General features: G+C 37.3%; 1 protein-coding gene across 1 annotated transcript; it reads right to left on the bottom strand.

Annotated features, from left to right (window-relative positions):
- Nucleotides 1–6,612: 6,612 nt before the first annotated feature.
- LOC111907909 (triosephosphate isomerase, cytosolic-like) lies at nt 6,613–7,322 on the bottom strand. The gene is made up of 3 exons (XM_023903719.1): nt 7,236–7,322; nt 6,864–6,996; nt 6,613–6,749 (listed from the first exon to the last, which is right to left on the bottom strand). Exons 1-3 carry the CDS (start codon nt 7,320–7,322, stop codon nt 6,613–6,615), a joined length of 357 nt encoding a protein of 118 aa, XP_023759487.1.
- Nucleotides 7,323–25,254: the final 17,932 nt, after the last annotated feature.

A 25,254-nucleotide genomic window follows, 5' to 3' on the forward strand; every position in this document is an offset into this window, starting at 1 on the left:
AACGAGTTGATTTGTCTATTGGCAGATTTTTCGGATTTCAACCCAATATTAGATAAGGATCGTTACCTTAAATTGTTTTAACTAATAAAATTCGAATTTTCTGATATCGTAATGAATATCTTCATCTAAGTAAAAGATAATGGTGGAATTCTATGATAATGTGCAAAATTATGTGATTAGTTTGATTATTTAAAATTTGATATAGAAGTCTTGAAAAGTTTCATAATTTTCCCTCATGTTTTGGAATTTAAAATTTAATTAAAAAGTTTTAATTTTGGAATATTAAATTTTAAAACCCCAGTGTTTTAAAAGTTTAAAATACAACCTTTATACTATTATAATATTAAAAGATTAATATGTATATATGTGTATAAGATGAGTCAGTCTTACCGTTAGTAGGCCTCATTCACAAAGCCGATCTTTAAGGGGGGTATAAAGAAACTGCTGTTAGTGGAGCATGTGTGGTTAATCAGCACACTAACTTGGAAAAACAAGGGTGGAAAACGGTAGCTCTATAATCATAATAGATCAATGGAGCGTGTGTGGTTAACGGGCACATTTATTAGGTGGTAAACGGCTCGAGAATGCCAAGCTAATTTGCATGGTTATTCACACCTTGTTTGTGATCCTCAGTATCCCAGTCACAAACGTGATGGGCCTAATCGAGATTAAACATGCCATTGAAAAGTTCAATGAATCTCAAAAGAATCTAGGAATTTCATTTCATTTAAAACCTAATTTTTCATTTCGTTTTTCGTGGTGGAATTGGTAAATCGCCATTTACCTACCTTCAAATAATTTGCAATTGGATTATGCATCCCTCTTCCGAATTGTGAATTATTGTGTTGGGTCCTAGCTTTAGTAATTCATTTGGGTGTTATATTAAGGATTCTTTATCTAATCTAAACTTTGAGCTTTTTATTTTTCAGATGTCTAGCTCAAACAACGCTTTTGACTCGAACTCCAACTCCTCAAGCTCCTTCTTTCTCATGAACATTTGTGCAAGGATCGCCTTCGATGGATCTAACTTCGATGATTGGATTCACAACATTCGAATTGCCTTAAGTTACGAAGAGAAGGAATACTTTCTCGATAAGTAACTGAACGAGATCGATTAATCTAAATCTACTCCTTAACAGATAGCTGAGTATATGGCTCGTGAAAAGGACGTGACAAAGGTGTCGTGTATAATGGTAGCCACTATGACTCCTGAGCTGCAGCGGTTCTATGAGGACTACTAGCCTTACGAGACGTGCCAAGATTTGATGGAAAAGTACCATCAAAGTGCACGTCAAGAAAGGTACGAGATTGTTTCCTCGTTAATTACAACCAGGATGAAAGATGGAGAGTCCATCACGACCCACTTGCAAAGGATGAAAAGGTATGTGGATTGGTTGCCTAAGTTGAATGTCAACTTTGACAAAGAGTTAGAGATTGATATCATTCTCCACTCTTTACCTCCTTGTTATGATCAGTTCAAGATGACTTATCATATGACCAAGGAGGATGTCACCTTGAGCAAACTTCAAGGTTTATTGAGAACTGCTGAAAGTGGCCTAAAAGGCAAAGCTGTCGAGTCCACCCCTGTTGCTGCTACCCTGGTCCACTACTAGAAAAACAACCTTTTACGACACGCAAATAATGACACACACTGATAGAGGGCGCGCATTGGTGCGTGCCCTAAAAACTAATGTCAATTTTCCAAAATGTGAAGGATAGAGGACGCGTATTTGTGCATGCCCTAAAATTAGTGTCAAACAAAACAAAATTAAAAACATGGAGGGCGCTTATTTTAAGTGTGTATCGTCTACAAATGTCGCTTTATACTTTTTTTAACTAGACGCGCGTTTTTAAACAGGGATCCTCTAAAATTCTAAAATTTTGAATACCCCGCTTCTGCACTCTCTCCTCTGGATCACCTTATCTCTCATAAAATTGCATAGATCCATTCTCTCTCTCTCTCTGTCAAGCCCTAGACACAACCACTGGCCATTCATGGCGATGTCTTCTTACCCTTTCCTTCTTCCTTGATCCATATTTTTGACCTTCGTCTGAGCTATCTTCTTCTCCCCCGCTGCCACCAACAAACCACAACCTTATTCATTACCCTAAAAACTAGACTAATCTTTCTCCTCTCATAATATCTCTCATAACAGTTAGGGGATGTTTTCTAGGCAATAATAAAGGGAGGAATGAAATGGGATATTCAGGGGTAATGAAAAAAAACATGTTTGGTACGTATAAGGAAAGGAAAGCCCTATTCTTGAAGCAATCTCATTCCCCCAAAACACGGGATTTTCATTCCATGGGGTACCCCCATTTTTTTCATTCCATTCCCTCCCTATAATTGTATCTTCCGAGATTGCCCTCTATCAGCCTTTTCAAATCGGAAGCGTAGCCAGGAAATCACTAAAAATCAGCATCACATCTTCAATTGATTGAGGAAAAGATATCGATTTTGCACTTGGATATCATAATCGCAGCGTTTTCCCTCACAAACGCCGACTAATTTCCAACGAAATCATTATAATATTGTTTTTTGTGAATCATTACATGATCGACCACCAAAGCTTCAAGACAATTTCAAGTATATTTCATCACAGCTCCAAGAATTTCGAGGTTAGCTTTTTTTTTGGTTTGTTGTATTCTCTGTTACTGACTTTCATCTGATAAGGTTGTTCACTTGTTTGTATTCTTGAAATTATTTTGTATTCAATTTGCTATTTGTGTTGTTGTTATCTATTTTTTCTAGCTATTGTGATATGTTTTTACATATCAAAATTGTTGTTATTCTGTATTTAATTTCCTAAATTGCTATTGTTGGTTTGACCTTGATATGTTTTTTGACAAAGTTTTTTATTATGAATACAATTTTATATTTCTATAAACCATTTATGTTTATGTAATAGTTTTTGTTATTAGTTATAGAAACTAAATTTTTTGACCAGATAATGTTGAATTTATTGAATTATATGATCTTTGTGTTGGAAGGGTATTTTTGTCATTGTAAATTATTTTCATTCCATTCATTTAGGTATTTTAGTTTTCAATGCTGATGGTAATAATGTTGCTGTAGGTATTTCATTATTGTCAACAGCAACCTGAAAAGTCAAAATGTTTGATTTGTAAAACATCAGAAAATTTGTGGATATGTCTTCTATGTGAGTTTGTTGGGTGTGGGAGGTATAAAGAAGGGTATGCAGTTGAACACTGGATACAAACACAACACTGCTACTCTCAGGAACTAGAAACACAACATGTTATGTTGGTCATCTTTTATACCTATGGATGCAGAGTCCAAAAGAGTAATTGACTGGATGAAGAAAGGTATACTGATTCATAAACATTCTCTAGTGCTGTTGAGCTTGAGTTTATATGTTTTTATTACTGATTTTTTTCACGAGTTGTTTTTTTGTAGTTGTGTATGATGCCAGACAGTTGAAGGAAATCATTGGACTTAGTTTTTCACAATAAAAAAGATGTTTCTATGCTATTTCATTACAATTTTATCATTCAGATAGCGTTTTTCTGTGCTATTTCTCATTTTCTAATTTGTCATTTTAGGGATTTATCAAATAATCATCAGTCAGGATCAGCTCCAAACAATGGATTTGTTTCACTATTTACACCAATCTTGTTTGCTAATAAAATAATCTTATTCTTATTTCATTTTTTTTCTTCAAGAATATAACTGATACAAGATTAATGTCAAACACTTAGTTTTGCTAACAACCTGGATCTTTGTGGCCCAGTCACTAGGCATCCCGGTCACCGGAGCTATAGCCGGAGAGGAGGCGGCTAGGGTAGCATTGTTGTTTCAGCAATAAAAACATATTGGGTAGGGGAAGAAGTTCATTTAGGAGAACTTAAAAGTTTTTTTTCTTCAAATGGTTAAAAAAACATATTCATTTAATTGACTTGAAAACATGTGTGTACAGCTGAAGAGGATCCAAAAGTTCATTTAGGAGAACTTAGAAGATTTTCTTTAACAGAATTACAAGTGGCAACGGATGGTTTCAACAATAAAAACATATTGGGTAGGGGCAGATCTGGAAAAGTCTTAAAAGTGCGATTAGCAGACGGGTCCCTCGTTGCTGTAAAAATATTGAAAGAAGAGAGGACGCCAAGTGGTGAGCTCCAGTTTCAGACAGAAGTTGAGATGATTAGTATGGTTGTACACAATAATCTCCTTCAATTAAGGGGCTTTTGTATGACACCAACTGAAAGATTATTTGTTCACCCCTACATGGCTAATGGAAGTGTAACATCATGTTTGAGAGGTATTATTATTTATTATTTATTTGTTATTTATCATTCCTTACTTTTTTTCTACTATGTCATTCTTTTTGCATTAAGTGAAAAGGAAACACTCGTATTAGGGATACTTCATAAGAAATATCTGTCAATCTTATCAAGTGTGTATCTGTACTGGATACTTCATAAGATTTATGGTTTGCTCCCTGTTTTTAATTTATTTCAAACTTGTTGTGCTAATCTGTCATAAGAAAATTAATGAATATATAAATATATAAGATATTAATAACATCACATCAACTGTCTTTTACCTCCTTCAAGCGAAAGCATATTTCTTTTACCTTCATCACTTTATTGATATTATCTGTCAATATTTCAGGCTAGATACTTCTTCCAGCAGCTTATATCAGGAGTTCACTACTGCCATTTCATGGTAAACTGACAATACAAGTATACAATCGTATCTAAAGCTTGAAAAATCATGATATGTTTTAGGTATCAGCTCGTTACTAGGACCTGTGAAAAAAAATCATTGAATAATCCTGATAAGTTAGTGAAGTTTTCTCTTCAATTTAAAAATTGATTCTCTGGCCCGATAAATCAGTGAAGTTACTCCTCAAAAGTCGATTTTGGAGTTGTTGGTCGAATCCCTTGATGTCGATTCCCAAGTGAGTTGTTTTTTAGTTGGGTTTTTTTTTTCTGATTCCTGCAATTGTTGCTGCAATTGATGTTGATTTCTTATTGTAAATGTTGTTGATTCTTATATTTTTTTTGCTAATTATAGATGATACTATACTGGAACTTTGGAAATCCACAATCCTTGGTCAACAGCCGATCACTTTCTTCAGAGAGGTTTGCATTCTGCAACACTATTTAGTATTTATAAAAGGAATGTTTTCATAAGTGTTGCTTACTCCTGTAATTTACTGTATACTGGATTTTTGCTTTATGTGATCATCCCAACATATTGGACAAGATTGAAACACAGGGCTTGCTTAGGTATGTGATCACCCCAGCATATTGTATACTAGGTTCTTGACACCTTAGTTTGAGTTGGTTGCTGTTCTGTTCCAACTAAGATAATTATAAATACCAAATTTCAATACTTTACATAAATAAATATTTATTCTTTTTTTTTCTGATTCAAGGTTCGAAAAGGTAGGTGGCATTATTTTGATACTGGCCAAGTTTGGTTGAAAGTGCATGTTTTGTGGAGGATCAACTATAGTTGGTTTGATTTATTCACTTTCTTTTGGCTTTATTTTCATCTTTATAACACATTTTGGTTGTTTATCTTACAGTTTAGAGGAGGCCGAATATTAGTTGCTGACTTTCAGAAGTTCACAAAATCCCTAAACATACACATGATTGAAGTTAGCCCAGCATTAAAGAAGATCCAAAAGCTTACTTTAATATGACTGAAGTACTTATATATTGCCTGGGTTGATTCATGTGCCATGTGAGGTTCTTCCTCCATCTGTCGTTGGTGATCCCAACAATCTTGATGCCATGGGCCTCTTAGCTTCAAACAAAGGCAAACCCATGGAAGCCATTGTAGAACAAGTTCGTGATGGAAGTTCACTTCGTGTTTATCTGCTTCCAGAGTTTCAGTTTGTCCAAGTATTTGTTGCTAGAATCCAGGTACCACATGCATCCTTTTCTACAAACTTTTTTTAACTGATAAATATCTATTTAACAACATATATGTATTTTATTAAAGTTTATTTTATAAAATTAAATATTTTCATTATTAATCAATTTAGTTATATATTTAATTCTAATTTATCTAATTGTTTACTAGGCACACAACATAAGAACCTACAATACCAATTGAGGTCCCATCCGAAGAGACAAATGGAGAAAATAATAATTCAGAGTCACGTGGGCCCTTAACATCAGCCCAAAGAATCTCAGCCTCATCAGGCTTCAATGAAGTGTCTCCTGATCCTTATGGGAGGGAAGCTAAACATTTTACCGAGATCCATGTTCTAAATAGAGATGTGAGTAACATCTTATTTTCTCTATTTCCTGCAATTTCCCCTTATTAAGTTGACATAAAATACATTGGATTTGATTATTTCTATGTTTATTATAGAACAGGTCCGGATTGTTCTGGAGGATGTTGACAAGTTTAGCAATCTGATTCATTTTGTATATTAGTTTGATGGAGAATCAGCAAAGGATCTGGCAATGGAGCTTATTGAAAACGTATGTTATGTTTTTTAAAATGACAACAATAAGCACTGAATTTGAAGAAGAAATGATGTGGATTTTTTGTATTTTCCCTGAATTTGGTTTTAGGTGTGCACATTGAGAGAAAAGTATCTGAAGCTTGATATAAAGGTTGGTGTTTGTGTTTCAAACTTGTTGATCTGATCTGTTAGAATAGAATGCAACCTGTTCCAATACCCTTCTACTTACTTCTTGAGCCTGAGCCGGGGTAGCAACCTTTACGGTTCCAATAGCCCAAACATTATCCCAGTTTTTTATCTTATCTGCAAATTAAAAAAAATCATGAAAATGATAGATGTTTGTTACTTTCACATTGTAAAAAAATGATTAAACAATTTAAAAATGAAAAATAAAACATATATTCATTTCCAAATCACCTGCAATTGTCGTAGTTTGTGCAGCAACAACTTTCATAGTTGTTCCATCTTCCTGCTCTTGAAGAGTCTCCCCAATACAAGCAATCACCTTCAAACTTTGAGAAAGCGCATACGCAACTTTGTCTCCAACAAACTGATCAGAAAAGTAATTTGGAAAAAGCAAAGATAAATCATAATCCTATTAATGTCTTCATTATCAGATGGGGAAAAGATCTAAGATTTATAACTGAAACTTCTCACTTGTACTTTCAGGTGCAGTCTTGCAAGTTTGTACCCTTAGTATACCAAATTGCTTCTAGGTTGGGTAGCTAAAAAGATAGCCAGGGACCTAATACTCTTAAGGATTGTTCTGAATTATTATGACCATTTTGCCTTCATAGAAATTTCGACATCAACATACATGGACACATTTCTTTTAGTGTAGATTTTGTCGAAGAGAAATGACACCAAAGAAGACATGTATCTCCTGTTGTTTGTATATATACACTTTTTCTTCTTGTTTAAAAACTTAAAAACTATATAGTTGTGAAAATTGAAGGTTCACACACCGTTTATGTAGGCAACATTATCCCTGAAGAAGTACTTTTTCTACAAATGTTGCTTAAGGTAGTGGATGGCCTTTATGTAATGTGATGGATCAACCTCTTTTAAAATTTCATCTACATCTAGTTTTATTCTTCTGACATGCTTTTTGTATTTGGTTTAACAGCTGAGGATCATAATCAAACCCAAGCCTTGTGTTGGTGTAGGGCCTTTATGTAATGCACAACAGGTTTCCATGATGGCATGAAAGTGGTATTAAGTATTTGCATTCTTATTATATTATACGCCTTACATTTTCCCAAATTACCCCTTCCTCTACAATGTTTTTTTTGTTTATGTGTATTTTGTGCATCAGGTAAAGTTGATGGAAGAAAGGAATATGAAGCCACTTGATTTAAATCTTGCAGCATTATCAGCAAAATGCAGTCAAGACTTGGAGTTGAATTTGGCTAAGTCATTATTGAGTGAGATGGGCCAATGTACAATTGCTTATCCATATAATTAGTTGTTTGGAGCATTAGTCTAAAAGAATTTTGAAAGGCAAGATGCAACTTTACTTAGTTGGAATTTGATGTACATAGTAGATTAGTTGCAAATTTATATATTGTAAGAAATAGAATTGTATGACATTAAATTTATGCAATGGATTCTATTTTTTGTATATGATATTTTATTTTCTATTATGAAACATTAAATACAGATTTAATTTGAAAATAAGTAAATCTATAAATAATATTTTTTTTAAACATTTAAAATTATGATACGCAAAAATGTGTGTCATCTTCATTTATGACATGGCCTTTCTTGACAGGGGCTTTCTTGATACGCATTGTGTGTCATTAACACGCGCGTCGTAAGGTTACGACACGCGAATACGTGTCGTCTTCCTTTATGACAGGGCCTTCCTTGATACGCATTGCGTGTCGTAAATGCACGTCGTAATTGCGCGTCGTAAATGCGCATCCTCTATAGATGACGCGCAAAAGCGCGTCGTCTCTCTTTATGACAGGGCCTTCCTTGACGCGCATATGCGCGTCGTCTGAGCCTTTTATGACGCGCAATGAGCGTCGTAAAAGGCTGTTTTTCTAGTAGTGGTCCTTGCTATAGGGCATGGAAAAAGGAAGAAGAGGAAAGCTCCCTCTAAGAACCACAAGGGAGAGTCCCATGATGGATCTAATTCAAAAGGATACAAACCTGGTTCTGCCACTCCCTCATTTGATCCCAAAGAAGCAACGTGCTTCTATTCTCACGGCAATGGGCATTGGAAATGAAGTTGTCCTAAATACTTGCAGGACATCAAGGATGGGAAGATAAATCCCACCTTTGCAAGTATTTATACTATTCAATCTAATAACTCATCACATACTAGTTCTTGGGTACTTGATACATGATGTGGTTTTCACATTTGTTCTTATTTCCAGGGGATAAGAAGAAGTAGGGATGTGAAGCATGGGAAGATGAACCTGATAATCATCGCCTGTCACCAAGATCAGGATTTATTCTTTAGTTCTTAGTAGTGGGTTAGGATTAGAATTAAATGATTGTTGCTACTCATCAGAGATGACGAGGAATATTAGTTCTTTTCATTGCTTGTATAGACATGGTTTTAGATTTTCATTTAACAATGAAGTTGGTTCTATTAATGCTTTTTATAGTGGTACCTTTTATTTTGAAGCATTGCCTTGTAATGGTGTATATGAAACTATGATGGTTGTAGATAACTTCGGAAATAATGTGTTGCATATCAATTCGTCTAATGGTTTGACAAGGCATGCTTGTGGCATTGTCGTCTTGGACATGTCAACAAGAAGCGCATAGCCCAACTCCAAAAGGATGGAGTTTTGGAGTCATTTGACATAAAGTCAGATGACACGTGCGAATCTTGTTTGCTTGGAAAGATAACTAAATCACCTTTCACTGGTACTAGTGAAAGATAGGAGGGATTGTTGGATCTCATACACATAGACATGTGTGGGCCATTCAGATCCACCACAAGGGATGTTGACTGCTTTTATGTGACTTTAACTAATGATTATAACAGATATGGATAAAACTACTTAATCAAGCACAAGTCGGAAACGTTTGAAAAGTTCAAAGAGTTTAAGCAAGAAATGGAGAATCAATTGGACAGGAAGATAAAAATACTCAGATTTGATAGTGTCACATCCCCATTTTCATGGCCAGAAAAGACCGATTATGTTTATGCTTTATAAAAATCAGATTACCCTTTTTATAAAAAAGTTGCGGAATTTGTTCCTAGAATGTAACTTCATATAGACACCTGTGATACAAATAAGTTGGAGTGGGTTAGGTTCGGAAACCTGGTGAGTACATACGGATCTCAATCCCACAATGTTATATCATATATATAATTTAGAACTCACAAAATATAAAATTTCACCATATATATATAAGCAACTCTTACCCCACCCCGTTAATCCTTACAACGAGACTATCCTTACTCTTGGACCTTAAATTTTACCTCTTACTTAACCTACACTCTCGGATCTAATTCATGCTCTCGGATTAATAATTGTGCCCATTCCATACTCTCGGATTAATAATTGTGCCCATTCCATACTCTCGGATTAGGGACAGGTATCTATGTGTAAATCCATTCTCCCGGATTAACGACGAATGACTTTGTCCTATCCATACAGCTGGACTGAGGACGACTACCTACGTCTTAATCCATAGTCCCGGACTAAGTACAATTGACTATGTCTTAATCCATGCTCCCGGATTAATGACAGTTGACTATGTCCAATCCATACTCTCGGACTAAGGACAATGACTGTGTCTAATCCATGCTCTGGATCAATGACATGTACTAAAGTTCTATTCTCTGAGTATAACTCACTTGTACTCGTAAGAAAATACTACCCAATATTCCTCATAATTAATTTTGGTTTACTCTTTATCCTAAATCATCATATATAACCAGATAAGTTCTTTAACACGTATTTCAGGCAACATCAATTAACTCACACATAAACATATAATTAATACTTCAATCAATACTTGTATTAAAATCATGTTCATGACAGGGACTATGCACTCATTTGATAAGGCGGTGATTCCGAACTCAGACAATGCTTCGCTTCTAAAAAAATAATTTCCTTTTGACGAAACCTAGTATTATTACGACTAGAGTTTAGTCTATTATTCGCCGAGACTAATTAATAGTCTAGCCATTAAAACTATTATATAAGCGTTAAACAATACTTATATAAACCATAATAATAGCCCACGTACTTATTATAAGTTCCTAATAATGTTACTATAACTAATTAAAAGCTATATTAAAAATAGCGTAGGCGTAGCTCAGTTACAACGGGTTTTATAGAAAGTCAGGCTTTGCTGGAGCAGCGTTTCCGAGCTGAAAGCGTTTCTTCTCGGAGCCTTCGGGCGCTCCGGGGCTTCCTTCTCGTGATAGGGACGTTCCTTAGACTTGGGAGGGGTTTAGGGAGGCTAGAGAGAAGTTAGAGAGAGAATGAAAGGCTTATGGTGTGAAGAAAATATGAGGAGTTCAGCCTTTATTTATAGGAGTTTTATAGTAAAGTAGTCCCTAAGCTTCGTCCGTATCTTCCGTGTATGAGCTCTGTTTTCTACGTTATTTATATCCACGTGTTAGTATTTATGAGTACTACAACATTCATTTAGACCCCGTCGGCTATTTTTATTGTATGTCAGATTTACAAAACTGTATTGAAATTCGTTGCGCTCAAAAAGTAGCGACTAAGCTTCATCCATATCTTTCGCATACGAGCTTCGTTTTCGACGTTCTTTATATCCAAGTGTTGGTATTTATGAGTAATACAACTTTTATTAAGACACTGTTGGCTAATTCTAATTCTATCTCGGATTTAGAAAATTGTATCGAATTCGCCGCGCTCGCAGAGTAAAGACTAAGCTTCGTCCATATCTTTCGCATACAAGCTCCGTTTTTGATCGTCTTTTTATCGTTTAACTCCTATTAACGATATCTTCATTTCTCGTTTAGATTATTTTGGCTGAAAATCGACTGATCTAAAATTCGAATTTCCGGCTTATGCACTGTTATGCTAAATGTTAGAAAAATCATAACTTCCTCATACGAAGTCAGATTTGGGTGTTCTTTTTATGGACGCTCTCATTATAACATATTCTATGACTTTTTTTTAGATTACTAAGGCTAAAAGTTCCTTCATCGTAAATTCACTATTTACGTCTCCCGGTGTCGTGCCGGTTTTGCCGTAAAACTTCAATGGACCATAAGTTCTTCGATATAACTTGGATTTTGGCATTCTTTATATGTACGGAACCCCTAAGATGCATTCTAAAACTTGGTTAAGATTATTTATTCTAAATAATCTATTGTCGAAAAGTCGTTTTCGACCCCTATTATGTCTAAATTGACTAACCCGGATCTGCTGGCGTTCCAATTATCTCCCCCTTAGTATGATTACGTCCTAGAATCATCAATGAAACAGGCTCACATGATGACTCCATACGTTATCTCTTCATCCTAAGTAATAACCGTAGCTTTGATGTTTCTTCGAACGAATATCTAATTCTAAGACTTCCTGATTGCAGGCGGTGCTCGATCTTGCAGTTGCTCCCTATCTCACGTTAGACTCCAAATTATGACCTTCAAGTCACCGTCTCGATCCTTACCGGAGTCTGCTTCTTCTTTTTAACAAACTTAAGATAAGTTATTTTATTACTAAAATGGACCGATGTGTCATATTCTAATGACTAATCATCGTATGTTCCCACGCTTAGACTCATGTCTCTTAGAGTCTTCCAGAACAGTCTATATATTTCTTCATGTTCTAATCACATCTTAAAAGGTAGCATTTCTAGCTACAAGCAAGTATCGTGATACCTCTACTGATCGCTTTAATTATTTTTTATTTCAATCTTCCGGCTTAAGTCAGAAGCTACATCAAGCTTGGTGCTCTGAACCATATAACATACTTATCGTAACTAGACTCAATTCGATATGACCACTAGGGTCGGAATAACAATCATCCTCTTAGTCATTACCGAAACGATAGTAACGACATATTTGAATAAAACGGTATCAATTACTAGCTTCTTGGTAAACTCTTGACTTTCCCTGACCCAAGCGTGAGTTATGTGCTTCCGGTAGCATAGGCCTCTACTACCATTCACACCTACTCATACTCGGTCCAAGTATTGTCTCGCAGTTTTCCAAGTCACCATGCACAAATTTCAAATAATCATTTAACACAACGGATAACATAACGAAGCTTTATATTATTTCTTGAAATGATTACATAGGTGCTCAAGTTCACCCTAGACTATTCCTCTAATAGGCTACACCTCCTGATACTAACCGCATGCCTACTTTATAACTTGATCTTCGGATATCAGTTCTCATTCCTGATTCCTTGCATTGTCATCTCCTTCGTCAAGGATCATATGAAATGCTCTTGCCTTCTGCTTTGGCGGCACATTTGGCTTTGTATCTTCTTCTTTCCTTGGGCAATCTTGCTTGAAGTGTCTTCCCTCACCACACTTAAAGCAGACTTCTCTCTTGGTGGTGCATTCGCTGGCTTAATGACCAGTTTTCCTGCATTTGAAGCAGGTCATTTCTTTAGAGCATCTCCCAATGTGCTTCCTTCTGCACTTGTCACACCATTGTGCTCCTTCCCCAGACTTTGAGAATTTTCTCTTCTCGTCGGACCTTGTGGATCCTTCAAACTTTCTCTTATCACCAACTTCAACCTTGCTGGTGGCTCTTCCCTTGATCATATCTTCAACAGACTTGGCAGCCCAGATAGCTGCCTCTAGAGTAGGTGCCTGGCGTACCGGCACCGCATATTCCCAGGGAAGTCCCTTTGCATACTTGTCAACTTTTGTCAGTTCGTTTGGGACAAGGTGCAAAGCAAACTCCATTTTTTCCGTGAAGTTATTGGTGTATTCATCGATGGACATGCTCCCTTTCTTTAAAGTTAGGAATTTGTTCTCGAGCTCGAGCAGGTTTTGAGCTGAGCAATATTTACGCTTGAATTGCACCAAAAACTCTGCCCAAGTCAATTGCAGTGGCTCATTAGGGCTTAGAGTCTTCCCCAGGGTGTTCCACCAGCGAACAGTGCATCCTCTGAATTGACGTACTACAAATGTGGTTTGTAGCTTGCCTTTGCAACCACATGTCATGAAGGCTAATTCCATCTCTAAGATCCAATCCATGACTCCGATCGGATCTTCCTTCCCAGTGAAATTCGATGGCTTACTAGTTAGAAACTCTTTGTACTTGCATCCATTCCTCTCGACTCCGTCATCTTGATTTTTCCTCCTAATCACCGGTGGATCAGCTTGACCAATGTCCTGCTGTCGTTCCCTTCCATAGACTGCTCGTCATTCAGCTCGGGCTGTTCAACAGGCATCGTAAGTTCCTCTCGATTTTCTTGAAGTAAACGTCTTGTTTCCTCCATTTGAGGATCCAACATCATCTGGATCAACGCTTGCACTCCGGCCATCGTAATTGGCTCAGGAGCGGCTACAACAATAGGTATTTGCTCAATCACTGGTGGTTGATTCCTGTTTCCATTCACATTCCCAGCTCCACTGCAGGTTCTTGTCATTTCGATCTATTCACCAATTTAAACGTTCGGTGTGTAGCGACGAGAATTTAGATAAGAAAGATTTTATTTATGATCGACGTGTAAATCTCCTTATCAATACGAAAAGTTACATGCCAGTTCTAATACCATAATTAAACGTTTAGAAATCTGAACACATATAGTTTCCAGATCCGGTCGGCAACAGACCATAGATCCAATCATACATTTAACATCATAAATCATTTAGCACATAAAAGCATGTTAGGCATTTTCCCTAAATAAGCTAGTGCTTGTGTATATTCAGGTGTATTGCCGAAGACACGCTCCTCAAAATCATTGCTTAGCATTCTAAGTTTAAGTCTAGAAATCAATCAATATTCCTAGTTCACTTAAACTAATGCTCTGATACCAACTGTGACATCCCCATTTTCACGGCCAGAAAAGACCAATTATGTTTATGCTTTATGAAAATCAGAGTACCCTTTTTATAAAAATGTTGGGGAATTTGTTCCCAGAAAAACATGATAAATACGTTATCAAAGCATTTCCGAAGAAATGTATTTTTTTATTTTATTTTAAAACATTGGGATGTAATCGTTAGTACAGAAACATAAGCATAAACATAACTTACATTCATTATCACTAGTGATTTACATCTCCTTAATCTCTCAGTGTAAAGTTACTTCATATAGACACCTGTGATACAAATAAGCTGGAGTGGGTCAGGTTGGGAAACCTGGTGAGTACATAGGGATTTCAATCTCACAATGTTATATCATATATATAATTTAGAACTCACAAAATATACAATTTCACCATATATATAAGCAACTCTTACCCCACCCCGTACTCTCGGATCTAATTCATGCTCTCGGATTAATAATTGTGCCCATTCCATACTCTTCGATTAGGGACAAGTATATGTGTGTAAATCCATTCTCCCACATTAACGACGATTGACTATGTCCTATCCATACTCCTGGATTGAGGACGACTGACTATGTCTTAATCCATACTCTCGGACTAAGGACAATTGAATATGTCTTAATCCATGCTCCCGGAATAATAACAGTTGACTATGTCCAATCCATACTCTCGGACTAGGGACAATGACTGTGTCTAATCCATGCTCCTGGATCAATGACATGTACTAAAGTTCTATTCTCTGAGTATAACTCACTTGTACTCATAAGAAAATACTACCAAATATTCCTCATAATTAATTTTGGTTTACTCTTTCTCCTAAATCATCATATATAACCAGATATGTTCTTTAACACGTATTTCAGGCAACATCAATTAAACCACACATAAACATATAATTAATACTTCAATCAATACTTGTATTAAAATCATGTTCATGAAAGGGACTATGCACTCACTTGATAAGGTGGTGATTCCGAACTCAGACAGCGCTTCGCTTCTAAAAAAATAATTTCCTTTTGACGAAACCTAGTATTATTACGACTAGAGTTTACTCTATTATTCGTCGAGACTAATTAATAGTCTAGCCATTAAAACTATTATATAAGCGTTAAACAATACTTATATAAACCATAGTAATAGCCCACGTACTTATTATAAGATCCTAATAACGTTACTATAACTAATTAAAAGCTATATTAAAAATAGCGTAGGCGTAGCTCAGTTACAATGGGTTTTATAGAAAGTCGGGCTTCGCTGGAGTAGCGTTTCCGAGCTGAAAGCGTTTCTTCTCGGAGCCGTCGGGCGCTCCGGGGCTTCCTTCTCGTGATAGGGACGTTCCCTAGACTTGGTAGGGGTTTAGGGAGGCTACATAGAAGTTAGAGAGAGAAAGAAAGGCTTATGGTGTGAAGAAAATCGGAGGAGTTCAACCTTTATTTATAGGAGTTTTATAGTAAAGTAGTATCTAAGCTTCGTCCGTATCTTCTTCGTATGAGCTCCGTTTTCTACGTTATTTATATCCGCGCGTTGGTATTTACGAGTACTACAACTTTCATTTAGACCCCATCGGCTAATTCTTATTGTATCTCCGATTTACAAAACTGTATTGAAATTCGCCGCGCTCGAAAAGTTGAGACTAAGGTTCGTCCATATCTTTTGCATACGAGCTTCTTTTTCGACGTTATTTATATCCACGTGTTGGTATTTATGAGTACTACAACTTTTATTTAGACACTGTTGGCTAATTCTCATTCTATCTCGGATTTACAAAACTGTATCGAATTCGCCGCGCTCGAAGAGTAGAGACTAAGCTTCGTCCATATCTTTCGCATACGAGCTCCGTTTTCGATTGTCTTTTTATCGTTTAACTCCTATTAACGATATCTTCATTTCTTGTTTAGATTATTTTGGCTGAAAATCGACCGATCTAAACTTCAAATTTCCAGGTTGTGCACTGTTATGTTAAATGTTAGAAAAATCATAACTTCCTCATATGAAGTCAGATTTGGTTGTTCTTTTTATGGACGCTCTCATTTTAACATATTCTACGGCTTTTGTTTAGATTACTAAGGCTAAAAAGTCCTCCATCGTAAATTCACTATTCACGTCTCCCGGTGTCGTGCCGGTTTTGCCGTAAAACTTCGATGGACCATAACTTTTTCGTTATAACTCGGATTTCGGTGTTCTTTATATGTACGGAACCCATGAGACGTACTCTAAAAACTTGGTTAATATTATTTATTCAAAATAATTTTTTGTCGAAAAGTCGTTTTCGACCCCTATTATCTCTAAATTGACTAGCCCGGATCTACGGGTGTTACAGATAGGGGTGGTGAGTATCTTAGTATCAAGTTCCAAGACTATCTTAAGGAATGTGGAATTGTTTCACAACTGGCGCCATCTAGGACACCACAGCTTAAAAGTGTAGCTGACAGGCATAATCGAACCTTGTTGGACATTGTTCGTTCCATGATGAGTGAAGCTTCGTTATCTATCTCATTTTTGAGGTATGCCTTAGAGACTGCCGCCTATATCCTTAATTTAGTCCCAACTAAGAAGGTTGTCTAAACACCTCACGAGATGTGGACAAGGAAGGTTCACTCGTTGGCAAATATCAAGGTTCCCTCGTTGGTACATATCATGTGTTCTGCAGGGAGACCAAAAGCTACCTTCATTAGGGATATGCAGGTTTTGTCGCCTACGTTATGGATATTCGGGAGAAGGGTAAGGCAGCCATGGATGATGTGTCAGTGGTGTGGGAGTATCTGGATGTTTTCCCAAAGGATTTTCCTAGGATACCCCTGGAGAGGCTGGTCAAATTCCAGATTGGCCTAGTTCCTAGTGTGGCTCCGATAGCCAAGACACCAAATCGGTTGGCTCCTCCTGAGATGCAGGAGTTGCCAAACACATCTATAGGAGCTGTTAGACAAGGGATTTATTAGGGTGAGCAGTTCTTCATGGGGAGCCCCGATTCTGTTTATGAAGAAGAAGGATAGGTCACATTGGATGTGTATAGATTACCAGGAGTTGAATAACGTAACGGTGAAGAACCGTTACCCCCTCTCGAGGATTGATGATTTATTTCAATATCTTTTGGGTGCATCTTGGTTCTCCAAGATTGATGTGTGGTCAAGTTATCATCAGATGAGAGTCAGAGACGAGGATGTGAAGAAGATATCGTTCCGGACTCGCTATGGCCACTATGAGTTCGTGGTGATTCCGTTTGGGCTCACTAATGCTCATGTCACGTTCATGGATCTCATGAACCATATGTGCACACCAATGCTGGATCGGTTTGTGATAGTCTTTATCGATGACATCTTGGTGTACTCTATGACTCAGGAGCGGCACGAGGAGAACCTAAGGGAGGTGCCGGAGACACCGACGAGGGAGAGACTTTTCGCAAATTTCTCCTAGTGAGAGTTTTGGTTGCGCGAGATGTAGTTTCTAGGGCACCTTGTCAACCAAAACGGTATACTGGTCGATCCGACCAAGGTTGTGGCCGTGATGAGACAGGGGGTTCCGAGGTCTCTATCAGAGATTTCATAGTTTTCTTGGTCTGGTGGGTTACTATCGGAGATTCATCCAGGATTTCTCCAAGATTTTGTTCCACTGACCCGACTGACCAAGAAGTCGGTAACTTTCCACTAGGGGCCCGAGCAGCAGGCGGCCTTCAAGACTTTGAGGCAGAGGTTATGCAATGCACCGATACTGATTCTGCCAGAGGGCGTTGAGGATTTTGTAGTCTACTGTGACGCATCCATATCAGGTTTAGACGCAATATTGATGCAGAGAGGGCATGTCATCGCTTACGCCTCAAGGCAGTTGAAACGTCATAAGGAAAACTATCTGATGCACGACCTGGAGTTGGGGGCATTTGACTTTGCCCTCAAGATTCGGCGACACTACCTCTATGGGGTCCGTTCTACCATTTACATGGACCACAAGAGTTTAAGGTACTTGATGGACCAGCCAAATTTGAACATGAGACAGTGACAGTGGTTGGACGTGGTGAAGAACTACCTATGTGAGATCCTCTACCACCCAGGGATGCTAACGTTGTGGCCGATGTAGTTAGCCACATGGCATTTTCGGCCCCAATCTGGGACATATGTCTGAGGATGAAAGTGATTACTCAATTTTTGGAGCAGACCCTAGAGCCGTAGTTTGAGGGTATGAAGGAGGAACGCCAGAAGTGCGAGCGGATCATAGGCCTAGTAGCCTCGTTTGATTATGACAGCCATTGATTGTTGACCCTGCATCATAGGGTCAGGATTCCTTATTGGGGTGGGGTGAGCCAGGTTCATATGGAGGATGCACATAAATCAAGATTTTTCGTTCATCCCAGGCGACGAAGATGTATAAAGATCTTCGTCCTGATTACTGGTGGCCCTGCATAAAGTGGGATATAGCCTAGTACGTCGAGAGGTGCTTGACCGGTAGGAAGGTCAATGTTGAACACCAGAGACCGCATGATAAGACTCAGCCGTTAGATATTCCCATGAGGAAATAAGGGGATATTACCATGGACCTCATTACAAAGTTACCTCGGACGACATGCAAAGTTGACACGATATGGGTCATATTGGATCGATCGACCAAGATCGCCCAATTCATATCGATTCAGCAGAGTATTTCGGCCGAGAAGCAGGCCGACATCTACATTAGGGAGGTAGTAGCTCGACACGGGGTGCCAGTTTCCATGATTTCTGATCGAGATGTACGGTTCATTTCCAGATTGTTGAAGAAATTTATTGGCGAGTTGGACACTCGTTTGCACTTCAGCACGGATTTTCACCCGCAAGTGGATGGTTAGAGCAAGCGGAACATCCAGACATTGGAGGATATGTTGCGAGTGTGCGTTCTACACTTTGTTGGTAGCTGGGATACCTACCTTCTATTGGACGAGTTCTCCAACAATAATAGCTACCACGCCAGCATCGACCGTCATCCCTTCGAGATGCTTTACGGGAGGATGTGCAGGACCCCAATATGTTGGGGTGACATGGAACAAAGGGTCATGGTGTTACACCCCGACCGTCGGCGGAAACACCGGGCAGTGTAACGTTATTTCTCGTATCATAGTTATCAACTTCCTGAAAACACATGCATGTAAAATACGTCAACATAAAGTTGGTGAGTCCACAGGTTTTGACTCCATATAAAAATAATACATATTCCGAGTTTCAAAAGTATAGTTTTGAAAGTATAAATTTGACTCTCCAACGTTTAATATATATATCCTAGGTATAAAAGTTTACTTACCAAATAAGTATATACCTATAAGTCTCATATACTATGAATATAAGTGTTTGTAATTCCACACAAACGAAAGTTGGTACGTATAAATCTTATTTCAGTTCTATACCAGTAAAACCACTACGTATAAATCTATTTCAATTCTATACGAATATGTGTGCTAGGTATAATTATCTACTTAATATACAAGTAGTGCCTAGGGTATAAGTAGGAGAAACTTATACTTAACATTAATACTTGTATAGCGACAAAGTATAATGTTTCTAACAAGTTGCTACCATGAGTCTGTAAAGGCTGCTTGACAACAAAACCTCTGACAAAACAATACACTCATGATTTACCATGAGAAACAACACAGCGTGCTTTATCGACGCCGGAATAAAAATAAAACGAACTAATCGTCACTCGCTTGCCTTGGGTTGTAATTAACAACCACGAGTGGGGTCGTCAACCCGTATCTTATTCATACACGACTTCCTCGCTCACACGGGATTAACGTTTACAGGTTAGAGGACTTCCACTAAGATCCCAAATCTTAGTTGATGAATGAGGTAACTCATGTAGACTTTGACAGCTTCCTATATCTCTAACAACAAAAGGAATTTTATGTCTAAAAACCTAAGTCACTAGAGTATGTTTTTAAACATTACTCCTAACTTCATAACATTTAGGCAGTATAACAGCTATATCTTGAAGTAAAACCAGGTTATATATTGACCTAAAACCAATAATAGCAACATATAACGTTCGTACTTTTATCTTGACATAAAACAAATAACAACAACATATAACAAACATGGTTTTATCTTGACATAAAACCAATAATAACAACATATTCATCAATTAACATATAGGAATTCCGAGTACAACTCTGGAACTATATCGCACACATAATATATATAGAATCCTAAGTATAACTCAAGATCTACATTAGTATACTACTATAACAATCACATACTAACAACTTTACGATAGTTGTATAATTTCATATACGAAATAACTATATCCCGGTTATTATAACAATCTACGTTGATACTAATATACTATCATATAGACATAATAATAACGTATATATAATATTTAGCATCCGTTTTCCCCCGAAAATATTAGAAAGTGGGGCCATGAAAGTCACCTTAATATCGTGATTCGATAGAATCTAACTGAAAACAGACAGCGGTTCGCGATCACCGGGCTCAGGAAGCAAAATGGCTTCAACAAACAAGAGAGAGAGAGAGAAAGAGAGAGAGAGAGAGAGAGAGAGAGAGAGAGAGAGAAGAAATTCAGGTTTACTAATCCTTGGGTCGAAATGGCTATTTATAGGCTGATTTTTGGCCCTCACGACGTGATAAATGATAGGTTCAGGTCGTGAGTTATGGGAAGAGTTATCCTGTAGCTTTAACGCGTGTTTTCTAGCCCTAATTCGTGTCCTGCAGCGTCCTCACGTCGTGAGAAAACCTTACTCACGTCGTGAGCTTTTGGGTTATCATTCTGTAGACTTCTAGCTTCGAAATGTGGCATTTTGACTCCTCACATCGTGAGTTTTGATGCTCACCACGTGAGTTCAGTCAAATTAGGGTTTCTGACAGCGACATCTTCGGAAGGCCATAACTTTTGCATACGAACTCCGTTTTTGACGTTCTTTATATGAACACGTAGGTAATTCCATGTACTAATTGATTACAATAGCTAACTCTAAGCCCATTTTAAATCAATCTTGTTATAAAGATTTTATAGTGTTCGGTTTATCATAACTTCTTCACGCGAAGCCAGATTTCGACGTTCTCTACATTTTTGGAATCGTATGGACATATACTTTGATTTATACTATAAAGTATGTATGAAAGTTCATATTTATATTAGAATTATCATGATATACATAGTAAGTTTACTACATTACTAGTTTTAACATAATCACATTACATGATTGGTATAATCACATGTGATTGTTATTGACCTATTTTGACTAGTGTTACATTCTCCCCCCCGTTGAAGTAAATTTCGTCCCGAAATTTATATTTAACTAGATACCACCGAAGGGTACTAGATAGATTCCCTGCTTCCTATTACAATTGCGCTACCATGACCTAACTTCATTGGCCCCTTTACTTTGGACATTCCTTCTTGATATGTCCAATTTCACCATACTCAAAACATGCTCTTCCTCCATCATAGCCTATTCCAATGTTTGTTCCTTGAATTTATGTTGTAGGTGTTGTGCTCCTACAACAACTGGCAGTGTGTCCCTTCTTTTTGCACTTCATGCAAATATAACAGTCACCTGCGTGCTGACGGTTACATTGACTGGACCATGAACAGTTACCTATGTGATGACGATTGCACTGAGTGCACATTGGGAGTTTTCCAGCATACTTCCTTGGTTGTAGGGGTATTGCTGTTGTGGCTGCATAATTAGTTGCCACCTCTTGTCTCTCCTCAAATGATTGTATGGGATTCTTCCCATTAAATTTGTGCTTGTTCATTTAAGATTCGGGAGACTCAGCTATAAATCCCACTTGGATTTCTGTGCTGGTTAGCTGATGAGCTATACGATTTGCATTGTCATATGTTGTAGGCTTCGATGCGATCACCATTCCTTTGATTTGCGATGCTAGACCCCAAATATATCGCTCGATCTTCTTATACTCTGGGGTTACTAGTGCTGGACACATCACCGCAAGATCATTAAATCTAGCAGTATAAGCATTTATCTCTGAACCCTTCATGGTTAGGGTCCACAGTTCTTGTTCTAACTTATGTATTTCCTCCCTGGGACAATACTCCTCTATTAGCATCCTATTCAGCTCTTCCCATTGCATGGAATTGGCATCATCAATACCCATTGTATTCACTTGATTGTTCCACCATGTAAGTGTTGCATCAGCGAAGGTACACGCAACAAATCGTACCTTACATTCGTTCGGATAGAAGATTATTTGAAATATTGATTCTGTCTTTTCAATCCACCGAGTCAAGCTAACGACCCCTTCTGTTCCATGGAAACTCTTAGGTTTGCAATTCATAAAATCCTTGTAGGTACACATTCTGGAGGTCCTTACATTGCCTTCGTTTCTAAATCCTCCTCTTGTGACATTAGCAAGAGCTGCAGTGATTCTCTGAGCTATAATTTCTTCAAGTTCTACTGAACCTATTGGAGGGTTTGTTTCTGGTCGTGGTGGTTGCGGTTGTTGTTGTTCTAGTTCTGGTCGTTGGTTCAGGTTTAGACGAGCGCTACTTCTTCTAGGCATTGTGTATAGTTCCTATACATTTTCGATCACCAAGTGTTTAGTCTATCAAATATGACTCCCAATTTAAATAGTTTATATGATCTGATCAAAATAAAATATAGTTGTACACCTATATCTAGTTGTGATAAGATCTATGCACATATGAACTTTAGTTGGAATATCTGATCTAAATCCTTGAGATCAAAAACATTGCAGGTATTTAGGTGTATTCTCATCGCGGGTCTGAGTCTTCATATATGACTCTATATTTATTATTTGTTGTATTCATGCTCTATTAATTATTGCTTGTTACTTCAGTTCTAGCTGATAAGGCACCGGCCAGTCAGGACAGTCGAAGGACAGGATCATTTTAACATATAGCCGTTCTGAAATCCAGCAACCCAAGCGACATGTCTATCCTGTCACCGCTCCCGTTAGTAGTCCTTTATTAGTATAATTAATAATAGTTTATATTTGTACGCTAAGGGATATATGTCACACCCCAAAACCAAGAACGGCGGAAACGTTCCGGGGTGGAGGACGTCATGTACAGTATCACAACAGTGTAAAATAGTAAACAAGCAACAACGTCATCCATTGCATTATAAGTAAAGTTTTAATACATGTGTGTTCTTTCATTGTAATAAGACACCAAAAATATACAATCAGAATAAAAGACGAGACTTGTCTGTGCTCCGTCTTCTCAAAAACCTGGCCATCGTACCTGTCTACTGGTGACCTGAGAATACAAGTTATTTTGAAAGAGAGTATCAGCTTAAAGCTGGTGAATTCATAAGTATTTAAGTGTGCTTGTCTTGTTTTTGAAAAGCTGTTATGAATGCCATGTAAATCTTTAAATGAAAATGTTGATATAAGTAAGAAAAACCCTAGGAAATCCCTTATTTCCTATTAGTATGAGATGTAGTCTTTTACCAAGACCCGAATGTTTTGTAAGTAAAATGATAGTTTTTCCTTTCTATTGACTAGTACTAAAAGTAATTAGTCTAACTCCTCGTTTATGTGAATGTATCACAAAATAAAGTAAATAGGAAAATGTACTAATGTAAGTGTTATCCTTGGGTACCAGGACTAACACGACATCGCAGAAAGCGAAATGTATTACCTAATGAACATCCGAAGATTGTCCAATTGTCCTTTGTAGCAGCAGTAGGGTGGAGGAAGGGTTAGTCCCGTAAATGAATCCTAATATAAGTATTAACCATAGACCTCCGTAGATGGTCATCAACCTCTGTAGCGAACAGTAGGCACGAGGAATGGTTAGTCCCGTAGCTGACTCCTAATATAAATAGTAACTGTAGGCATCCGTAGATGTTCATCACCCACTGGTGCTAATAGCTGGGTTCCGGAATGGTTAGTCCCGTCTATACATCCCCTTGAACTACGATGGGTTGGAAAATTTACACAGAAGGTACGAATAAATCTTCCTCGTAACTCTAGGTACAAGTATCCATGTAAGTCAATACAGGAAAAATGTATACATGTAACAGTACTCATGTATGGTATTCATGTAAGCGTATTCAGATAAATGTATATATGTAAACGACTCATGTACATGTAAGCCTAGGTAAATGTACTCATGTATCATGTAAGCATATGTAAGTGTACTCATGTATCAGGTAATGTACTGGTATAGACTCATGAATGAACTGACTCTTGTGTGATTCCTTGTAATAGGAATAATGTTTTGTATCTTCTAACTATCCCTATGATAGTTAACTGAAAGGTAATTGGTTGTTCAAGTAGGTTTATACACCCTTGCTACACAATAGTGTGGGAAACTGAATGAAGGATGAAAACTATAACATCAATACATATATATATATATATATATATATATATATATATATGTATATATATATATATATGTATATATAAGAACATAAGTGTAGAAGTATAGTTTGGTTCAAGAAGGTAAAAATGGTTTTGTAAAACATCTAAGAGTTTTGAACAATAATTAACAATGACTTGATGTCATTTTAATAAACATTTCAAAAGTAATGCATTTGATATTAAAGTATTTTTAAGATAGAAAACCATTTCGTGCATCACATTTTGTAGTATATGAAATCCACTGAATGAAAACACAGTTATAAAATACGTATGAATGATTTAATAACATGTTGTTTTCTACTTGTATCCCCCCCCCATTAAAGCATTTAAAATCATTTAAAACATTGATTTAGGGGGTATGAACTCACCTGTAGATGGTGGTTTGGATGAACTGAACGGTGTAGGATTGTTAGCTGTCAAGTGAGGACTTGTACACACACTACGATCCTAATGAACATATAATCACACATATATGCACTCAATTAGTCTTAAATTACTAATTGATAATGTTAAGACATC

The sequence above is a fragment of the Lactuca sativa genome, chromosome 4 (genome assembly GCF_002870075.4).
Source record: "Lactuca sativa cultivar Salinas chromosome 4, Lsat_Salinas_v11, whole genome shotgun sequence".
Lineage (NCBI taxonomy): Eukaryota > Viridiplantae > Streptophyta > Magnoliopsida > Asterales > Asteraceae > Lactuca > Lactuca sativa.